Here is a 21,955-nt window from a genome sequence, read left to right on the forward strand (position 1 = left end):
GTTTTGAAAAATACAAATAATGAAAAAAGAAATGCTGTAAATTAAGGTCTAGTTTGTATGCAATTTAATTTTCATCAAGACTTGAAGGTAGAACGACGGCACATAAAGACACTAATGCCAACCTCAATAATGTAACATTTGATCAAAGCAAACATTGATATAGTAAAGCAAAAAAGAATGAACAAAGGGATCGTCTTATTTTTACCCTTCGTGCTGGTGGGATTGCTCTGCGCTCAGGAAAGTGGTGGCCCTCCACTTGGTAGCCCCTCTGATCGTCGTGGAAACCTCGAGGGCCGCCTCCATTCGGGTAAAAACGGGGCCCTCCTTCATATTCGTACCCGCCTCGACCGTACTCGTCCTCCGGTCTGCCAAACGGGCCTCTCCTCTCGACGGCTCCGGCTGCCCTTGGATACGGACCCTGCGCAGAAGCGTGGAAAGTAAGAATTCTTGGAAAAGAATAAATAATTAAGTACATCTTTTGTTGTCTAAAAAATGCTTTTGTTGGAACAAACAAAGCTTGCGACGCCTGCTCCGAATGAAAAGGGCAAAAATTAAACATTTAAAAAAGCAAGCCTCTACACACTTACTGGTCTTTCTTGAATAAAGCGGTCTTCATACACATCCCGTATACTTCTGTCTCTTCTGTATGTCACTGTCAAGAGACAACAACATAAAGACATTGCAAAATTTCAGAAGGGGAACTTGCATTGCATAGATGTGTAACAGAGTGAAATGTGTCAGGCATTTAATTCTTGTAATTTTGATGATGATGGCTTAGAGATAATAAAAATAATAAAACTAAATCAGCAGCTTCGAAAATTAGGATATTACTTAAGATCAGCGAAAAATGATCATTTACTGCATCAGCGGCGGGAGGTGGTCAGCCTGTGGTTCTGCTGAAGTGTCACAGCAGCTCAGGTTGCTTTGAAATCATCCTTCAGGTCATCTGGCTTGGTGCAGATGACCTGAGGTATTGTCCTTCTGACAATACCTCAAACTCTATATGGGGTTCAGGTCAGACCTGCCGCTGGTCAGTCAGACTCGGTGACACCCTGCTGTCTGCACCTCCTTCAGGTGCCATTCCCTACCACTGCGAGGAATGGAAGTCAGCATTTCTTTGTCAACAGAGACACACCAATACTTCTTGGTAAATGGCTGCATTGATTGGACTTTAGAAAACGGAGTGGACCAACACCAGCAGACTGAATGGCAACCCCAACAACTGACTGTGGAAACCTCACTCCGGATTTGAAGCAATGTGGATTCTGTGATTGTCCACTTATTCTCTAGATTCAGAGTTTGATTTGCAAATTAAATGCAACGATCAATGCTTCTGTCATATTTGGTTTAGATGCTACTTCACACAAATACAGCCATCATCTCCACTCTTTCTATAAATATGATACTGCACTCTGAACAACCAACTTCTTTAGCCATGACTTTGCGGCTTACCCTCCTTGTAGACTGCGCCACAGACTATTTCCAGAATACCTGTCAAGTCAGCAGTCTTCCTCATGTTTGTGTAGCCTGCTAACCCACAAAGAGACCATCTGAAAACGTTTGCAGGCGTTTTGAGTAAATTAGATTAGGATATGAAATGAGTTTCTAATATAGAACAGATAAATTATTTATTTTAAATACTTTAAAACACTTTTGTTACTTTATAAATCACTGAAAGGTTTAGCACAACAGTACATTAAAGAGCTGCTCTTGCCGCATCAACCTTCCAGACCACCAGGGTCTTCTAGTTCTGGCCTGCTCTGCGTCTCCAGAACCAAACACAGAGAAGCAACAATCAGAATGTATGCGCCACAAATCTGGAACAAACTTCCAGAAAACTGCAAAACAGCTGAAGCTCCTTTAAATCGAGCCTAAAAACCTGCCAGTTTAAAGTTGCTTTTGAACCATAATAAATGAAACACTGACCAGCATATTTGATGTGTACTATTTTGGTGATGGCACTCATCAAAATGCATTTCTTGTTCAATTGTTGACTGCATGGTGTTTTCTTCATCACTTTTCGTTTTTAGTATGCAAAGCACCTTGAACCGCATTGCTGCTGAAAATAACCCGCAAATAAACTTGATTGATTGATTAACTTCTCCACAATATTCTAATCTTCCAACATAACATTAGTTTTGACTATCAGTTTGCCATAACCATCAAAAGTACAAAAAAAATGATAACACTTGACAGAATTCTCTCCATGTGTATTCAATCCGTAGAATTTATGAGTTGTACTTTGCGAATGATGTGACAAAATACAGAACTTTATTACAACATCACCACCGGTAGTTGTACTGTTACCAGATTCCCCAGCCTGCTCCACAACAATGCAACACTTTGCTCGTCTATTACATAAAATAGAATTTACATGTGTACAAGTTTGTAGTAGTATTTTTGATAAAACGAAGAAGACGGAGATTGTGAAATGCAACCCTCGTTTTGTTTACTTGTCCCTTAAATGGTGCCTCTACTATAAAGGCTTGGTTGGTTACTTACTTTTCAAGTTTGCTGCTTTTCGGGAAATACGACCTTCAATCTGTGGAGAGATTTTCAATGGCATAAATGGAATAGCTAAACATTTCTGAAGAAAGCATGCACAAATCTTTATCTGAAAATAAAAACATAAGTTGACAGAACGTTTTATAACACAGCAAAAAAAAAAAACACGAATGCAAGATAATTCAATGTGAAGCTTATAAAGTGTTATTTTACCACAAAAACATCTAGTTTCTGTTTAACTTGACCGATTTCGTTTGGACTTGTTGTCCTAGAATATCGTAAAGAACACCTCACCTTTGCCCTGTTAGCTTCGACAGCGATTTGTTATCACAACACTGTTGGTTTTAATGTATTAAATACACCAACTCAATGCAGAATAAAAGATAAATTAGAGCTAACTCGGCTAACCAGTCTGTGCAGCAAACATTCGCACGTTTTGCTTGACGTTAAGTGCAGGTTAGCTTTCAGTCACTAGCGCATAAATTACCCAAAACAAATATTTACAGCACTTCTGGTCGGGTACAACCAACCGTATTTTAAAAAGCAAGTAAAAAAGCAATTTCTCAGAGCGGAAAATATCAAAATAGTCTCACCTCTTATCACCGTTTAGCTAGCCTAGCCTTTCAGAGTTGCTACACAAGACGTATTTATTAGGACGAATGCGTCATCAAGCTGCGACGAGCAGGCAGCGTTTTGTTTCTGTTAGCTTCGTTATTTAGAAACACAACGATTTTCTTGTTTTGACATAAACAAACTGCGATTTATTAGTGGCATCCACATAGGTAAGTCTTGCATTGAACTCACTTGCGTGCACAAAGCCACATGACAACATTGAATTCAAATTGATAAGTGATTATGTTCTTTTTTTTTATGATTGTTTCGCATCAACAGTCTGTCCACTATGAGTGGGGGTTTAGCTCCAAGCAAAAGCACAGTTTATGTATCAAATCTACCATTCTCTCTGACAAACAGCGACCTGCACAAGGTAATCTGACTTTTTTTGAAAATCATTCTATGCAAAGAGTCTTAGTACGGTTAAAATCTACATATTTTAATCAATTAATATGTCCGTTTTTGTAAACTAACATACATACCTGGGTCATTGCAGTTATTCACAAAGTATGGAAAAGTTGTAAAGTAAGTATTGGCTTTTTTGTATTTTGTTTCATAACCATTCCACACATGAATTGAAATGCTATGTTAATTTCAACATTTTATTTTAAATTAAATATAGGGCACTTAAATATAGATTTTCCCTGCATGAAATTACCAAATTCAAAGTTTTTAAAAGGCTATCCTGAAGAAAAACAAATGAATAATAATTCTGTTTTGCTTGTACTTGGTAGTACCATGAGTTTGGAGCCAAATGCCTTGCAACACAAGGCACCTCAAAGAAACCAAAAAATTGGATAGACTATGAAAACCTGGTCTGTTCATCTGTATGCTTCTTTCTTTTTGACTGCCAAATGTTTTTGACTAGTCAGAAAACAGAAAAATTATGACCTTATGTTTGTTTGTTTTTTTTGTTTTTTAGTAACTTGAATGTTAATTTGATGAATGCAGGCTTCCCTGACCTCCGTTGTTACTTGTTTGATGTCACCAGATGCATTTACACTTGGACGCTTCTGGCAAAAACATTAAGTTAGGCGTTTAGCTTGAATACATAACAATTTACATAATTGTAGCAAAAGAGCAACAAAAAAAACCCCACTATGAAATAGTACTGTATAGCCAACAAAATATATTTGAGTTCAAGTTGGATTGATTTTTCAGAAAAGTCTGGCTTGTAGCGTTAGAAAATATTTAATCTGCTCACAATTTCTGTGCTGTTTATTCCAGGGTTACAATAGTTAAGGATAAATTCACCCGACAGAGTAAAGGAGTGGCGTTTGTCCTCTTCTTGGACAGAGAAGCGGCTCACAATTGTGCACGAGCAGTGAACAACAAACAGGTAAACAACACTGAATGACTGCTTGCATAAACTACAGGGTTCTGTCAACGTTTCTTTAATACGTTAACTGCATAAAGGACATTTCTTTATCCTCCCAGTTATTTGGCAGAACGGTTAAAGCCAGCATCGCTATAGACAACGGGCGAGCAGCAGAGTTTATAAGGCGACGGAACTACACGGACAAGACCAAATGTTATGAATGTGGGGTGAGTGAACACGCAACTTTGGGAAAGGCGGACTTGTAGGAACGCACTTTGTAAATTCAACCTATGCATCACAGGAAACGGGACATCTGAGCTATGCATGTCCTAATAACCTGCTTGGCGAGAGGGAACCGCCAAAAAAGAAAGAAAAGAAGAAGAAGAAAAGGCCTCAACAACCTGAGCATATGTAGGAATTGTATTATAGTGAATAACCGTATTTTTTGTATAACTTGGTATAGATATTATTTTTTTTATACATCTATATACATATACATTTCTTTTAGTGAAGAATATGAAGAAAGTGAAGAGGAGGGAGAAGACCCTGCCCTGGACAGCTTAAGCCAAGCCATAGCTTTTCAGGTAATTCTCAGCATTGCCATATGTGTAACATATTTATACTTAGCATGTGTATAACCAAAGTCTCTTGCTAGATTTGCTTCAGTTAAAATCTTACCATAATTTAAGTACGGCCAAAAGACAGAAAAATATGCAGAAAGCTTAAAGAAGTCCCATTTGCAGATTACCACAACCTATGTGGAAGAAGGTTCTCTGGTCAGATCAGACCAAACTTGAACTTTCTGGCCTACATACAAAGCAAGTGGTGCAGAAAAAAAATCATACTGTGCCTCACCCTCAAAGTAGGAACCATTCGTTCCTACAGTGAAACACGATGGATTCTTTTGTCCAGAAAGTTGGAGTTCATGGATGGTGCTAAGAACTGGCCAATCTCAGAAGGAAGCTATATTTAGAGACAGCAAAAACTTTAAATTCCAAAAATCACGTCACATTGCCCTACCAAAGTTTGGGACCTTCCCACAAAGTCACCAATCAAACATTTGAGCATACCAGCATTTATGTGGTGCAAGAATTACAAAACTATTGATGAAAAGACATTTCTACAACAGAGCTTATGTCAACTAACAAACTGTGTTTCTGGGGCATCTCTCCAGCAAGCTCACATGGAGGAAGAGGAGAAGAAAAAAAAAAGGCAAGCGGAAGAGGACAATGCCCATGCCTCGACATCCTCAGACTCTAAGAAACCGAGGATTAAAAAGAGCGCATACTTCAGTGACGAAGAGGAACTGAGTGACTAATGCACAGACTTTTAAACCGCATACATATTTATCAAATTGTTTTCTGGTGAAGTCATGTTCCATGTTCTTCAAATATTTTCTTAATAAAACTAGCTTTGCTTATGTGTGTGTGTACCGTACATATTTATTGCTGTTGGGGTCGGGTGCTAATTAAAAGTTTAATTCATATGGGGAATGGAAGAAAGATATATTTCTTAACACTTTGGCTGAACCGACCATGAAGAAAAAATTTCAAAATGCTTTTCAGTTGGCAAATTAGCCCAGTTGCTTTAGAACTTGAAACAGGAACAAGGTTAAGAATTTAATTCAGAAGAAAGTGGAACATGCCGTTTGCACTTTTCAATTATGTAGTTCTGTTAATCGTGAGGATATTCAATAACATATTTCAGATTGGAATAGTACATCACACCAATAAAAAACTAATACACAAATGTATGCTTATGAAAAGCAAAACCTTAAAGGTTGTTTTCAAAAGGCATTTTTAATCCAACAACTCATAAATTATTGAATATGGATTATAGATGCAGAGTGACATAAATGTTTATTTTGTTACCCGTCATGAATTACATACATAGAAAATAAAACGAATCACTTTCTCAGAAAATTTGAGTATTACATAAAAACAACGAGAAGGATGCAGACATGTCTCACTTCTATAAGAATTACTCACTAATTCTGCAAACTCAGTGATATAAAACATTTATTTATTGGAAAGTTTAGTGGAAGGCAAAATTCAGGTAGACAGACGTATAACAAAACAGTAATAACTGTACTTGGCTCGACTCCACACATCGATGTGTCAAGGACAAGCTGTAATGGTTCCATTTCTTGTTTTCAGCCTTGAACCAGAGACAATATCTGACGCATCTTATCTGAGCTAAAGAGAAAAGTGACTGAATTGTTTAGCTGTCCAGTGTTTCCAGTTGAATGAAAATTCTGCATTTTAAGTTGGAAATCAACCCAATCTCCTCCATGCCATGCTTCATTGTTGCAGTAAAACCAAGCATTGAAAGGATATAAAAGACATTTTACAATAGGCAGACATTTCACATTTTGGGTTTTCATTTTCTGTAAGTGCTGACCGTCAACATTGAAACATATCAAACTGTGCAGTGATTTTGTAATAACTATGGGCTTAACTTTTATAATGCAACTAATTAAATTCTCATCAATGTAGATGCACCTGCGGTTCGTTTCCGGCACAATTTAACAAGGACGATTCACTAATAGGAGTTTCCACAGTGTCCTTGAATGCAGCATTATTCATCAAGAAGAGGAATGTCAGCCTCAGGAAATAACCGGACTCTGATTGGCCACTTCGAGTCACGTGGCGATTTCCCAAGCGGAGTTTCCACGACAGCTGGAAGCCGAGCGGGTAAAAGGCGCATCGCTTCTTTCCTGAAATAATCGGAAAATAACACGACTTCTGCTCGTCCCAGCTCCTCCAGATTAACCCTGGTCTGGCATGGGCGACAAGCGGAGCCCCACAAGGTAAGCAGTGCGTCCTAAACATTTTAACCAGGGGAGGGGAGCGGACATAGAGGCGAGCCCACGGACCACGGAGGGGGGGGGGGGAGGAAAAATGGGCTTTTCTCTTTCGGTCTCTCCCTCTCCTTCTCGTGTATGAGCGCGTGCCATGTATCCTCGCTCGGGTGTTAAAAAAAACCTCATCGGCAATTACAGTGTCAGATCACCGCGCGCGTGCAGATGATGGTTTCCTGAATCCTTTAGGCTTTTACCAGAGGTTTGCTTTCGCTATCCGAAGTCACTTTTATCCCCCTCATTTTTGCTTATAAACTCATTCTATTTTTGTTTTCTCCTTCATTTCCACATTTATTGTCTTTAAAGGCCGAAGCGTCAACCGAAGCCCTCCTCCGACGAGGGGTTTTGGGACTGCAGCGTGTGCACCTACAAGAACACGGCAGAGGCTTTTAAGTGCATGATGTGTGATGTGAGGAAGGGGACGTCAACAAGGTAAGGCGATGGATATGGCATTAGGTTTTATGTGTTTGGGTGGGCATTAGTGGGTCCCCTGGGAGGGAGGGATGGATGGCTGGGCTGCCCCCCACCCCTTTACATCAAAACGACACTTTGTCACGATCACCTCTCTTTTAGTGCCTATGCATAGATAATACAATTCTTTATTAAGCATTAGTAACACATTCAAACCTTATTCCAAATACAAATATGGCTTAAAATAGTTAATAGTTGTGGGCCACGTACTTATTTTTTTTTTTTAAGTTTTTTCGTTGTTTGTGTAAATGGTGGGGTTGATTATTTGGCAGAGTCAAGTCTACAAAATAAGAATAATTGGGATTTTTTATTTTATTTTTACGTTTTTATATCCCGATTTAATTTTACTTGACGTTGCTTAACCCAATTACAGACTATTATTGCAAATTTAAATCTAATTTTAATGCATAATGATGTACAAAACGGTTTCTGGTAACCTTTTTATTCTTAAATCTTGTATAGCATACCCAAAACTGTGACTTAAAAAATATTGCCAGTTTTGTCAAATAATAGCTCTAGGATTAAGATGGAATTTTTTTAGGCCTAATTTTAGCTGGGAGGATGCTATGAGTTGGAAAAGTAGCGAAAAAAAAAATGTCTCGATAATTCACTGTTCTGATAGCTTAATCCATTGACCATTTTGGATGTGCACTGGTGGTCATCTGTCTGAAAGAAGGCTTTCATACTTATTTGCTAGTCAAGTTAAGACAATTTTGGCTGCATGGTAACATTTCCAGTTGAAGAAAATAAGCAAGACATGCACCACCTTTTCCTGATGTAACCTTTGTTTAAAACTACATGCGGAGCGCTAATAGTAGCATAATAGAATGGCCAACTCCAGATTCTATCCAAATGGATTGCTATACTTGCTAAAAAGCAGAAAAAAATATAATTTAGTCTTTAAAAAATCTGCGTGTTTTTTCTCTTTGGTATTTTTTTTCTCAAGTCAAATGTAGTAACAGCCATATATGAATAAAATCTTCAATAATATGTTGTTAGCTTCATCAGAGGAAAACATTTCTTCTGTTATACCTGTAAGTAATGTATGTATGTATGCTTCATTTGTTTAAATTATCCTATTGTAACTCGATGTTATCATACCATGACAGTATTATTCTGCTCATCCATAGATGAGTATAATCAACCAAATCTTATCTGGTAAGTCAGGTAGACTTTTTGCCTGGAAAGTCAACTCCAGACTTTTTCTCCGTTCTCTCATTAATAGGACTTCAAACCTTAGTAAAAGATATGAAACTACTTGCGCTTTTAATACCGCAACCGTTTCACTAAAACATTGATGTACCTTGCAACTCGCCCATGCCTACAGGGAACCGACTTCTTTCAAAACAATATACACACCCTCGATAGATGGGTAATTACCCACACACCGATGACATTAAGGTGCACAGTTCATGCAGATATATTCCCTCACACTAGAAATTGGAAGCAGGAAATTGGAGTTATTCCTGAGCGACTCTCTTTGAGAAGGAAAAACAATACAAAGGAATAAAGGAGAGGAAGTGCAGCAGTGCACTCCTGCCATGGGACATGGTGTGTGTGTCGTTCCATGATCTCCCTCTTGAGTGAATTACTAATTCTCCTCCTGCATTAGCACAACTTTCTCAGTGATTATGCTATCTAAGACAATGGATCTTTGATGGCCTTTGTGGTTATTTTCTTTTTCCCCGAGTGTGTAATGATTCCGTTTATTTCTTTGTATGTGCGAGTGGGAGGCTTTGTTGTAAAAAGAGCAGCTGCCAGACAGACAGCCATAGCTCATTACTATGCAACAGCTTAATCAGCCTGCTGTCGGAGGGACACACACACATGCACGCACTTGAGCCCAGATGCGCTCATCATGCAAATTTTCAACATGACTGCATGCATATTTGCAGGGTAGCACACACACAGAGGCAAAACAAAAAAAACAAAAAAAAACTGGAGTTCAGTTGTTAAAAGTGGTTGAGGCAGCGGACATGCTGCTGTCACCATGTAGAGGGCACTTCATCGACTCATCAAAAGTAGCTTTCAGCGCTGCCAAGAACTCGTCTAGATCCTTATAAAAACAAACGTGACATTATTTGCCTTCCCCATCTTTTTTGTTTTGATTCTTAAGGATGTTGGCAAGGACACAGCTGAGAATTCCCCTCCAAACCACAAATTCCAATAACATCTCCTATGTTTGGAGCAGACATGCATCTTTAATCTCTCCTCTTTGCACATCCTCAGGTCTTTCACAGTGTTGCCTTCAAAGTTTATTTGGAGTTAGTGCCAGTATTTGGGTTTGGGAACTGAAAGAAGGCTGTGTTTCTATGTAGCGACCATTTCTGTGTCGGTTCATGTGTTTTGGATACTAGTACAGATTTTTCCTGGTACAGTATTTGAGATTCTAAAATTCCTGATACTTCAAAGTCTATGAATCATGCACTTTAACAAGGGTCTTATGTCCTGCAGAAGTGACCCAGCCCTATAGCATCAAAGATGTTCTTGTTCTTCCTGGGCTTCACACTGAACCCACATGGAGTGTTTGTTGAATTTAAAGCTCAGCCCTGGTCCCAACTAAAACCAATTTCAACAGAAATTAATTTCTGTTGAAATCTCAGTTGGTATAAGCAAACTCCATGTTAACATTTGTGAATGGAGGACGGAAGCAATCTTTCCTGTTTAATGGTCTGAAATGTCATTTGTAGCCAAGAGAAACAGAAAGATTCCTAATTAGAAGTTTCAAGAAACTCTGTTTTTAAATTCATACTTTGGCTAAATATATGCAGATATATATTTAGAGGCATTTACTTTAAATAGGTTGCTGCTAAGGGTCTCTTTGAAGGTTATTGTTTCGCAACCAAAGTATTGCAGAAATACTGTGACACTAATGTGACTGTGCCAAAAAAGGCTACACAGATATTAGTGACCAAACGCTTCAAAAGAGTTGATTTCTCTTTGAGCTCATTGAAGGTAAGCAGATTTTTATGTTTGGTGCTAAGTAAGAATGACTGAGCCATAGTTGCAAAGCAATGAATTCCTATCTGACAGGGGCATAGCGTATGCACATGTCAGAAGAAGCATCTCACAACAGCAGCTAATGGGACTTTAAATCAGTCTATCACACAGTAACAGCACTGGGTTGACACGCAAAATATCACGAAAAAGATAAGAAAGCATTTTCTTGTAGACTTTAGTCCAGACATCAGGATAAATGTTTTATGCAAGCAAAGCTTAGCACATCTTGTAGAGTTTAGCACATCTTGCAGCCTGGATTCCAGTGGCGTGGGAAGATGATCTGCTGCAGGGGGTCCAAAGTCGTCTGCTGACTGAAAGCAGCGAGACGAGCTTGTGATTCTGACTGCATCCAAGCAAGCGCACATCAGCAGAACTGGACTCTTATCGGAGGTAATGGTGTCTGCAGATGACAGTTTGACAAAGTGGGAACTGGCTGATGTTTCACTAATGCTGTCAGCAGCTCAGAAGTCAGATTTAACGAAGCACAACCTCCAGCAGGCAGAGCGTTTTGGTATGTAGTGACTTCGCAAGAGCATTTTTACCCCTTGTGTAGTCTACTTTGTGTTGGTCTCAATAAAATACGACACAATTTGTGTCTGTAATGTGACAAAACGGGAAAATCTGAGGAGTTATGAATACTTTTGCAAGGCACTGTAATCCCGGTTCTAAATTTGAAGTGGTAGAGAAATGACTTTTTTGCTGCAAACCGAATGCAGTCATTTGTGCAAATTAATACAGTAAAATGCGTTGCTCCTCTACTGCTAGCTTCTCATTTACAGTATTTAATCAAAGGAGCCGTAGAGGCGGCAGCAGACGAGGCACTCATTAAATTACCAGTTTGCTGAGAAAAAGCGGGAGAGATTTTTATCTTCCTGGAAGTGCTTGGGCTCAGTCCCAGTTTTTTGAAAACAGACGCTGAATATGGAGGTCATGGTGCAGTATTGTTGTGTTGTTCGATAAATGAGGGACAAAGAAACAAGTACACTGTTACACAGACTCTTGAGCAAGTCACAAGGCCTACATGAAACCAGGATGACTCGTTCCAAAGGTCTGACTATTAAGGGAATGCTACTAAGCAACTTAAAGTCAGGCCTCTGGTCCGATGTTTGGAATCAAAGCTAACTATGGAATAAATGCTTCCGACAGGGAGTGTTAAGGCCTAAAGACTCTTAACAAAACATTGTGGCGTAATAACCTTCTCTGGTGTCGACTTCACCTATAACATTTCAGTGAGCTGACGAGTCAGAGCCACCAGCAACACGCTGAGCATTTCAGATCTTGTTTTGCAACATTACAGACTCATTCTGCAGGTCAGGACAGTGAGCCTGCTCGTATTCCCGTTAGTCCTCTCCTGTTTGTGCTCATCCCTCTCTCTTTGCGTTTGCTGTTTGCTCTTTGCTCTTTTTTTCCCCCTTCTCCTCTCCCCCAGAGTCGAACTGAACCTCGGGCGCCTTTCTGACAGAATGACTGATGTGCAGGTTTTTCGAGAGCTCCACCTAAACATGCACAAGCTATTCTGGCTGACAGGGAGCCTGTCAGTATTTGGCTTTTTTTTCCCCTAAAGCTCACCCACACAGTGAAGGTGCAAAAGCAAAAAGTAAAAAAAAAAAGCAAAACAAAGTGACTTGTTTTTCTGTTTTCCCCTTTTTAAGGTTGGTAATGTTGTGTTTTTTTAATTGAAAAATCTGACAAAATCTCTGAATATTTTTTACAGTGCTGATTTAACTGCCCTAAAACCAAATGGCAACTATTTAGCTCAGCCTTTTTTCACCTTCTCTAATAAGGCAAAATCAAAAATTGGTTGTAACTTCATAAGTATTTATAGCACCAGGAACAAAATCATGTTGTTTGGACATAACACTGACTGCCACTGTAATATTCTTGGCAATTTATTCTGCTGATCTATAAATAAGCAATGAACAGGTGAACTGCGTCATATCATCGACTTTTACCAAACAAAATACCAGCTGACTGTAAAGTTTTTTTTGTTGGCTTCCTCATGGTGTACATAAAAAAATGTTCCTACACTCCAATCAAAAGCCCATTATTTCCCAGGTGGAAATGTTTAGTTTCATATCAACTTCCTGCTGCATAAAATGGAGGGGGAATTATGGGTGGAGTTTGTTGCGTTTTGTGAGCAGAGGTAGTGGCAGGGCGGAAGTGAAGCCTATTTTTGTGTCAAGAACCAAATCAGAGGACTGCAAATATGCGTTTGTCACCTCTGTGATTCTACCATGCTGTAAGTATTTGAACACGCACAAGGCTCACCGTTTTGCCTAGTTTGAAAATGTAAAACTGAGCAAAAGTGGTGGATTTATTTCAAAATTGTTGTGAAAAGGCCTACGGATTCTCATCAGATGGAAAAATGTGTACAATAAGTTGGAGATTAGTGCATCTGTCTGTTCTGCTTTTCTATAGGAATAGATGCTTTTTCAGACTGATTTCAGTGTTTATGGCTTGCAGCTAATTCCTTTTCCCAGAAAGCTTGAATATTACATAAGCTCAATAAGATGTATTCTGTTTTAATGAGATGCCTCTGCACATGTCTTTTCTCATGAGAAACACTGCATGCAAGCCACAGTTTTCCCCATTTGCCTACTTTTATAGTGCCAGTGTGTGTGTGTTTTTCTCTCTAATTACTCAGAACTGTGATGTTAGAGGAGAATAACGTCTCAGACAGTCACATGTTTTCATCCCCTTAGGTGCTTATAAATTCCTTGGTTTGTTTTCATTGTTCTGCTGAGCTTTTGAGGCTCAAGTCATTGAGGAATGAGTGTTATTAAACACATCCACTTCTCTTTTGTGCTGGCTTTCTCTGAATATAAATGGATGCCGTGATTACATTTTCTGCTAAGTGTCGCAGATGGGTCGTTAGTGTGGGTTGCCGGTATTAGCGCTCACACATTGTACAGACAGAAAGTGTACACCTCGGACAATGAAGCTAGCTGTTATCACATCAGCGCAGCTCAAAAATTATAGCTGCCCGATAAGCCTGTAATCACTGATTATGACACTGATGCATGACGCATTGTGTGTGAAGGCAGGGGATTGTGTGCAGCACAGTGTGGTCAGTGGGCTGCAGAAGGTGTCATAAACCAAAGGACACAGCGAGCCATCTGTTTGTGTATTACACACACACACACACACACACACACACACACACACAAAATGGTAGCATGTACAGGCAGGAAAAGACATTAATCATCGGGTTGGAGGAGCTCCCAGGAGCAGCGTGCAACCTGCTGCTAAAAAAGACAAAACACACACACGCCGTCATTGAAGGTAATCAACAGAGTGGAAAAAAAGCCATTTCACAATCATCACTGAATAGCGAGATGAGATTTCCTTCTAGCTGCCCATCACTGTGCTGCATACGTGCATTCAGACCAACAGCTGTTCCGAGGGCTGTTTGCTCGTCACAGTGTGCTCGACAAATTATGGCTCGTAGTTGAAACATCTGCAGAGCCATGCTTTGGATCCAAATCATTAAAAGATCAACAGTTCAGCAGGGGGGAAAAGATCAAAGTTTGCTTGCTCTGTAGAAAGATTCCTTTCTAGCCCTTGAAACAGGATCGTATGTGCTGCTCCCCAATACAGTTTAGATAATGGATGGTGTTTTTGTGGAGATCTATTTTTATCTATTTCTTTGCTTTTTTTTAAAGTTCATTTTCAAAGGCTTAAGTATGTTAACTCCAGTTAAATCACTGAGGCAAAGCTACATAGATTAATAATTTTTAGTATACAATAGAGGGAATCTCCCTTGTTTAAGTTCACTGGCTTACAAAGAAAGGAACAGCCTCCAAAATGATGAAAGCCACTGAAATATATGTTCCATGAAAAGCAAATTAACCTGCAAAGATCTGCGAATGATTGAATGTGAAGCTAGCAGGTTCACATCCTTTTCCAGTTGTCAAAGTCCAGACCTTGAACCTGACTGGAGGGCCTGGAAATACAAGGTATTCAGTTGTTACTGACATTGCTGAGAAACCCAATTCTCATATGGACTGGTTATAATGAAGGTTTTGGGTGGAAGATTACCTCAAATTTAACTCTCACTCCTACTGCTAGTTTTTGGAATACATTTTCATCCAAGTAGTAGTGCAAAACACATCTGCATCTCTCAGGAGGATGATGGTGTAGGGTTAGCTACACCTCTCTGAGCAGCACCTGCAAGGCTCAATCAATTTCCGACATTCCAACCTTTTCACCCTCAGGCAAATCCAGAAAGATGTTAAAGAACATTAGGTGCAAGATGATAAGGAGGCCTTTTTTCATACGTTTACTTAAATTGTAGGGGGGCTTATTCTTGGTTCAGTACGTCCCGACTTCAGATTTTGTTGTTCAATTTAGTTTTTGAACACACTTTTTCCAAAAGCATGCTAAAAAACTATAAAATGGTCTTCACTGCATAGGAATACCAATGCAGCACTGTTTTGAGGGGAGAAGAGATGTTATGAAACTCAGAAAGACCTAATAACTGCATCAGAACGGTTCAACGATCACAATAGACGCTTAGAAATGTGTTGTGCCATGTAAATGTGCACACACACCGTTTATAAGTCTGTCGGCAGCAATAAAGTTACCATCTGTTTCCAGCCCAGGCCATTAGTGGAGGAAGAGTGTGAGGTCAGTGAGTGCATCGGAAGGAGGGAGAGGAGTGTGAAAACCCACACTAAGATAGTGATAGATAGCATGTGTGTTTGTGCACAACATATTGAGGATGAGGTCAGCCAGAGTTCCCTGTCAGTAAAATGTGAGGGTTCAGGTTTTTTGTTTCAACTGCACACGCTACAGGACAAAGCAAGTTGGTCTCCAACCATCTCCTTATTCTAAAATGATCCCTTGTTTCAATCTTTTGGAGGAGAATCTTTTTTTTTTCTTAACAGGCTGTGCGGTTTTGCTTGGAAAAGTCTTGTCATCCAATTTTCCCTTCTGAAATCCAGGTCTTTGGTTTCTCCTCACAACATCCCAAGTTTTCCACATGTGTAACTGTTGCAGAATTGATTGCCTGAGTGGTGCAGATATTGACTCCCAACTACTCATCCAACACCCAATATTGTCAAAGAGAATGAGCTGTTAGCATTATGTGCTGAAATTATTTTCGGAATCGATAAACTTTCTCCCTCCCTTAGTCAGCAGCCAGAGAGAGCTCAGGGAAGGGCCTAAGTGGTAAGATAAACACCGTTTGATTGGGTTAACAAAGCCAGTCCTGTTTAGACTGGCTGCCTTCCTTCATACTAATAATACATCAGCTGATTGCGTTGAGGTTTTGACTTTGCAGCAACCCCTCCTTCCATTTACTTATAGCAACCATCTCAGAGTTGAAGGCAAGCAGACGCAAACCCTTTTAACAAAATACTTCAAGCCGGACAATAAGACACCATCTGTGCATTTCCTTGCTTGTTTTCTTTAAAAGAACTGTGACAGCCACAGGGTCAGTGAGTTCACCACCATCACGTCAGAGTTGCTACAACAGAGCTAGCGGCAGCCCTGAAAAGGCTTGTTGAGCTGTGTCACTTTGTGACACAGCTCAACTTTCTATAGCAACAACTTTCTATAGCAACACAAAAAAAAAACATTCAGCTTAGTCGGGAAAAAAAGGCAAAAGTGGCAGAAAGTGCAAGTTAACTACTTTATACTGGGTGTCAAATGTTGGCTGCGTTTCTCAAAATGGCTTTTCAACGATATTAAAGAGGAGTAACTCTTTGACTGTTGTCCAAATGGAAATTATCGTGCTCATTTTATTTTATTATGTGATTGATTTAGTGCTTATTTTGACAGCCTTAAGCATGTCCTTCTAAAGCAGGTAGAGCACGGTTTAGTGTTCTCTGATTTATTGCATTAATGAGGAGTAATAGACTTAATGGGTCTGTAATGACAGTAAATTACATTGCTGAACAAAGGATTTCCATATAATCACACTTTTTTGCACCGTCTTTCATTGTTGCAGGAATATTGAACATAAAGAAAGCTTCAAACTCTTCACAGCTCTGAAGACTTGAAGGCATCCATCTTTAGTTTAACAAGGATGTCAGCAGTTTTGCTGCATCTTGCTGACAAGACAGACATATTAAAGCATCTCGCTATCTCCTCCCCATCAGACGGTTATGTAGGCCAAGAGACCCATTTGCATTTCACTCTACCCTTGCTTGTACCAAATTTGATTCTGTAAAGACACTGATAAGTCTGAAAAAAGGCTAATAAGAGCCTTTTTGAAGCTGTGCCCAAATTTAGGTCACCCCAGAATCGCTAAACAACCATTTCCCCCCTCTGAAGAAGACAGCTGACCGCATACTCCCTCCTTTTGCGGAAAATGGCCAAAAGCTGCTGCATTAAGCCGAACGGGCCATAGAGACTCATTTTGGTCAAAATCTGGCCCGGGTTCTGCAATACTTGTCCAAATGGGCCGAAACTGCAGATGGTTTCGGCTACTCTGTGTTACCAGCCTTATGATTAAATTTGGCAGCTAGAAATGTCCATTTAATTTTCATGAAGCCAAATTCTGCAGTTTGCTTCTGGTAGAGCTGCTATGGTAGAGCATACGTGAGCTTAAATCAGATGCCTATTTTGATACATTTACCAATTCCAGATTAGGGAAACTTAGTAATTGTAAAGAAATAATAATAATAAAAACAGTTTTGATGCCACATTAAAATTATATTTTAAATAAAGCTATTGGTGTTTTAGTTGTAAATATATCTATGTACCAAAAAGCTAACATACAGAAATGGGGAAACTTTGCTCTCAGGTTGAGTCCTGTAACTGCTCACTGCTCTCAGTCTACATTTCACTTGGCATATTTGCATCAATCTGCATTCATTGTTGCAGTGATGTGCATAAATGCATCTGAGTGGACAATTTTGCATCTGTTCTTTTAAAGACACTATTGTCAAAATAAATGACACCCCCGTTTGTGCAGCGTTTGTCCAGGTTTGCGTTGGGAAGCACAAACCAACAGTATTCCTGAAAACAAACTTACAACTTTATGGTGCATTCAAGGAACAACTTGTGGATTAGGAAGCAGACAATGGTCTAAAAATGGAATCTGCAACTCTCCCGTTTCTAAGTACATGTCAAAAAGTATTGGTGGGGCTGATGTGCCATTACATTTCCCTTCCTAGTCCAGTGTACAGATTCAAATGAGCAGTAGGGAAATTCTTCATACAGTAAAATAATATGAAGGGTTGAATTAGCTAAAAGTAAAAAGTATTTTCAGTAACTTGCAAAATATACAGAACTTTGACGTTAATCGGTGTCAACAGGCAATAGTTCAAAAAATTCTGAGCGCCTCAAAGACAATGCTAATTGGTTAAATGTTTTAGTTTTCCGTAGCAACAAAATACAATTGGCTAATTAGCCAAACTAAGAGGGCACTTTGAGCGACATCCCAGAAGAGAACAGACGAGTGTGTCGAAGGAAGTTCACTATTAACTGTGAGTTAGTGTGTACGGTTATGCAAATAAATAATTCAGATTACATTTAGGCTCACAGTATTAAGGAAAACTGGCTACAAGTTTTAAATAATGTTTGTAGATAATTTTTGTAAGTCAAGCACTGGGTACCAGTAACGATACAATGGTACTGTGCACCATTAACCTGAACCAATATTATCATACATGCATCTAACCTGCAAGAGTTTTAAAATACCTCTGCAGAAATTGTATGTCTCTTGGATAATGAAACATGTGCACTGGTGCATTTTAATATGCCATTTTGAGCCAACATTAAAACAGTACCGTCCTTTCTAGTACCAACAGGCTTTTTTAGCTCTTCATTACAGCAGTAGGCCAGCGAGAGGTCATGTGCTCTCTGTGATTTTCCCTCTCATTAATCTGCCACACATCTCTCTTCTCTCTGCCGCTTCATGTCTCTCTTCACTACCCTCCTCCCGCACAACCAGGAAGCCTCGTCCCGTCTCCCAGCTCGTCTCCCAGCAGCAAGTAACCCAGCAGTTTGTTTTACCATCACAGCCCAAAAAGGAAAAGAAGGAGAGGGTCGAGAGGGACAAGAGTGAAAGAGAGCCAGCACCCAAGAAGAACAGCCACAAGAAGATGAGGTAAACATGTTATTTCTGGTTTTAGGGGTCAGTATGAACCTTGCACTAGAACTAAGGATTATACATTGTTTATGCTTTGGTCCCCCTATTAGGCCAAGATTAAAAAATATTGACCGGAGCAGCGCCCAGCATCTGGAGGTGACAGTTGGAGACCTCACGGTCATCATAACGGACTTTAAGGAGAAGGCCAAGCCCTCGTCCACATCCACTCCTTCCTCCAGCTCTGCCTCGTCGGCCGACCATCACAGCCAAAACGGCTCCGGCTCAGAAAACACGGAAAAGAGCCTATCCCACTCTTCCCTATCCCGAGGAGAGGGAAGCTCAGTAAACGGGGAGTCCCTCTGATTCCGCCCCCACCCAACCACTCACAGGAAACCTGCGTCTCCAGGGCCCTTTCCATTGTCACTGATGGAAAAACTTTTTGGGTGGGAAAGGACGAAGTTTTTGTAGATTCTGTTTTTGAAAGGTAAGATTTGTTGTTTAGCCACCCGAAAGATTCTCCACAACATTACAAAGACATGTTTTGCTGAACTGACAAAAGTCTGCTGCTGGAATATGGACTTCCAAAACGTTTGGTCCTAATGAGGAACTCCTTATTAAAACTTGGGACAAACTTTGGACAGAGCACTCGATCACCTTGAGTTGAGATTGAAAGTTTCCTGTAAGAACTGCACAGTCCTACTGTTGTCATCATCATGGTCAGCAGCTTCTTCTATCCCTACCTGGGGATTTTTGGTTTAAAAACTCAAAGCATGAGCTTTCTCTGTCTCACCAGCAACTCTCAAACCCTACTGCGAACATTTACCGTTGATCTGGAAGCTTCTTTCTACCACAACAGTTTATTGCAAAATACCTACTGGAGATTTGGTAATGAAAGCATGACTGAACATGTAAAAGTCGGCTGAAAGTCACACTGATCTGAAAGGTAAAACCTGGAGTTGAACGATGTTGCAAACAATCTGCTTTTTTTCTTCTCTACAGAGAGAGAAAATCAATACAAGGTGTTGTGCGGTGGAATAAAATATTAACCAAGGGACTCCCTTCACTAGACACATCAAGACCTAAAGTACATTTGTACTGTTAATCTCAGAGAGTAGAAACATTCCATCAGGATGCCTGTTATGCTGCCACTTTTGTTATTTTTTTTTAAACGTTGCTATAGTTCCAGTAAGAAGTCAACATCCACTCACAATCATGAATATCACATTCATTTTGGGCTTTGTGATTAGAATATAAAATAGAGGTTGTAAGAAGTAAAAGTATTTAGAGATAGTCCTTCTTTTGTGCCAGTCCCACACACATCAAAACATAAACATAGCCTCAACATGATGCTTCTTCCACCTTTCTTGACAATTGGTACAGTATTTTTTTCCTCCAAACTTACTTCTTGTCAGTGTGACTAAAAAGTTTCTTATTTCTCTAGCACTATAAAGCTATCCCAAACACACATCAAGCCTCGTTTTGGAAAGGTTACCTCGACATTTCTGAATGGTAACCCCAAAGCCTTGACCTCTACCTTAGCAAACATATCTAGATTAAGATTGAACCTCTAAAATTCACACTTGGCCTGTGATGAGTGGATGTAAACTTCTTACTGCGGAGCCGGCATGAATCATATGTCACAGCGAAGGCATTCCCTGATGTCAGCCTCTTTCAGCACCATGACAGTCCTTGTGAATCTTCTGGGGAATGTGGCGACTGGTCGAGGTGCTGACTCAGCCTCTGATTCCACTCGTTTTTGGCCAGCCGCCTCCACCTTGATGCACTACACCAGTCTAAAACTTTGTTCGTGCTTTCCCCCCAAGCCCCCCTCAACCTTGTTAACATTCATAATGATACACCAGGGATCCTACTTGTCAAATTCCCTCAGATGGAGATTTATATTTATAGACACATATTCTAAAGGCTGGAGATGTGCAAATATGCAACATTTTTGTGCTTTTCTTGAACTGGAGCTCGTTTCAAACCAGGGTTACTGTTAAAAGTCACTGATCGCACAAGAAGAGGAAGATGTCTCAGCTAAGTGTAAAAGGTGGTAAAGTGACTGAAGCTGTAAATGACTCCGGTATGCTTCTTGCAACCCGTGTGATCTGCAGAGAGGGCTCAAGTCCTTGTGAAAAAGCACAAGAAGACAATTTTTACCACTCGACATAAGATGCGGGAGAAAAATAAGAGTGGACTTCCCGACACAAACTTTGACAAAGCGAGGACTTCAGAAACTGAGAGGCTTTAGAAGACAATAATCTCCAGCAGAACCACCACAGATGAACTCCACCGTAACCTCCAAGACCTGTAGAATAGTTGAACAGAGAAAATAGCTTTCTATAATATTCTACTACTACAATGTTTGGATGTGGTTATATTCATCATATCAGTGTTGTCGAGATTTTTACATTTTAGCTCACAGCCAGAGAAGTGTCACAGCATGATATTATTAAAGTCTTGATATATTATGGAAAAGGCGGCGTCTCTTAGTTGTTAGGACTGTTTCATGTGTCCATTGCATTCGCCACTCTAGCTGGGACTAGGTGCGTGAACTCAAAGATACATTTGTGGCAAAAATGGAAAGAAATTGCAACTTTATCACTTATTGGTAGTTTTTTTTTTTATTATTATCATTCGTCATGCTTTACCATGCTCCTTTGTTTAAACTGTGTTGTTTATGTGTCTAAATAAGAAACTTACCAAATTAAAAACAAGAAAAACTCGTCTTGCTTATTGTACACACGCACACCCAGCTATTATTTTAGACGTGCAAGTGCCTGTAGGCCCCAACCTTCTTTTTTTCTTTTCTTCTCTTGGCTACCGGACTGGGAATAACTATTACTGCTTCTGTTTTCCTCACAATACAAGTAAGATCAGTTTTCATCAAAACAAACATTGCTCAGTCTCAGGGCAGATGAGGGAACTCCAAAGCACAGCAAGATCAAGTAAACATTCATGTTATATATTTTTTTGTTGTACTTATATTTTCACAACTTTTGATCAAAATGTCTTCTTTTTTTTTAGCCCACTGTATCGATCGTCGATGCGATTTTCCTCCCCCCACACTTAATGATAATTCAATTGACCTTCAGGTCTGTCAAACGTACCCCACTCATTGAGAGCAACTCTCTTAAAGCCAAACTGAATG

The 21,955-nt window shown here is 39.8% G+C and overlaps 3 protein-coding genes across 13 annotated transcripts in view; 2 read left to right on the plus strand and 1 right to left on the minus strand.

Annotated features, from left to right (window-relative positions):
- pphln1 (periphilin 1) overlaps positions 1-21,955 on the minus strand; it is a 77,599-nt gene that overhangs the window by 15,385 nt on the left and 40,259 nt on the right. For 2 of the 10 annotated variants that reach the window (XM_008400997.2, XM_008400995.2), the window contains exons 1-4: positions 3,099-3,184; positions 2,503-2,542; positions 588-652; positions 206-418 (exon numbers count right to left, since the gene is read on the minus strand). In XM_008400997.2, coding sequence (XP_008399219.2) covers positions 206-418; positions 588-652; position 2,503 — 279 coding nt within the window. In that variant the 5' untranslated portion in view covers positions 2,504-2,542; positions 3,099-3,184. Of the gene's footprint in view, positions 1-205; positions 419-587; positions 653-2,502; positions 2,543-2,799; positions 3,041-3,098; positions 3,188-21,955 lie in introns of those variants that run through there. The other 8 variants (XM_008400994.2, XM_008400990.2, XM_008400998.2 and 5 more) reach the window with 6 other exon arrangements.
- Positions 3,156-5,855, plus strand: zcrb1 (zinc finger CCHC-type and RNA binding motif 1). Its single transcript, XM_008400989.2, has 8 exons — positions 3,156-3,287; positions 3,397-3,490; positions 3,614-3,642; positions 4,345-4,456; positions 4,555-4,662; positions 4,737-4,846; positions 4,944-5,019; positions 5,610-5,855. The coding sequence occupies exons 2-8, from the start codon at positions 3,407-3,409 to the stop codon at positions 5,751-5,753; spliced, it is 663 nt and encodes a 220-aa protein (XP_008399211.1). The 5' UTR covers positions 3,156-3,287; positions 3,397-3,406; the 3' UTR covers positions 5,754-5,855.
- On the plus strand, positions 7,077-21,530 carry yaf2 (YY1 associated factor 2). Of its 2 annotated transcripts, none has more exons than XM_008400988.2 (4): positions 7,077-7,244; positions 7,602-7,727; positions 18,667-18,822; positions 18,915-21,530. In XM_008400988.2, the coding sequence occupies exons 1-4, from the start codon at positions 7,219-7,221 to the stop codon at positions 19,165-19,167; spliced, it is 561 nt and encodes a 186-aa protein (XP_008399210.1). In that variant the 5' UTR covers positions 7,077-7,218; the 3' UTR covers positions 19,168-21,530. The 2 variants fall into 2 exon arrangements, with proteins under 2 accessions (XP_008399210.1, XP_081460348.1); XM_081604222.1 differs by lacking the exon at positions 7,077-7,244 and adding an exon at positions 7,413-7,497.

Source organism: Poecilia reticulata, chromosome 23 (assembly GCF_904066995.2).
Source record: "Poecilia reticulata chromosome 23, P_reticulata-male-v2, whole genome shotgun sequence".
Taxonomy (NCBI): domain Eukaryota; kingdom Metazoa; phylum Chordata; class Actinopteri; order Cyprinodontiformes; family Poeciliidae; genus Poecilia; species Poecilia reticulata.

Bases quoted from the DNA above. Each gene is read 5' to 3' on its own strand.
- zcrb1 (XM_008400989.2), top strand. From the start codon at position 3,407: ATGAGTGGGGGTTTAGCTCCAAGCAAAAGCACAGTTTATGTATCAAAT. The intron at 3,643-4,344 runs GTAAGTATTGGC...TGTTTATTCCAG, and splicing joins AAGTATGGAAAAGTTGTAAA to GGTTACAATAGTTAAGGATA. The intron at 5,020-5,609 runs GTAATTCTCAGC...GCATCTCTCCAG, and splicing joins GCCAAGCCATAGCTTTTCAG to CAAGCTCACATGGAGGAAGA.
- yaf2 (XM_008400988.2), top strand. From the start codon at position 7,219: ATGGGCGACAAGCGGAGCCCCACAAG. The intron at 7,245-7,601 runs GTAAGCAGTGCG...TTGTCTTTAAAG, and splicing joins GACAAGCGGAGCCCCACAAG to GCCGAAGCGTCAACCGAAGC. The intron at 18,823-18,914 runs GTAAACATGTTA...TCCCCCTATTAG, and splicing joins AACAGCCACAAGAAGATGAG to GCCAAGATTAAAAAATATTG.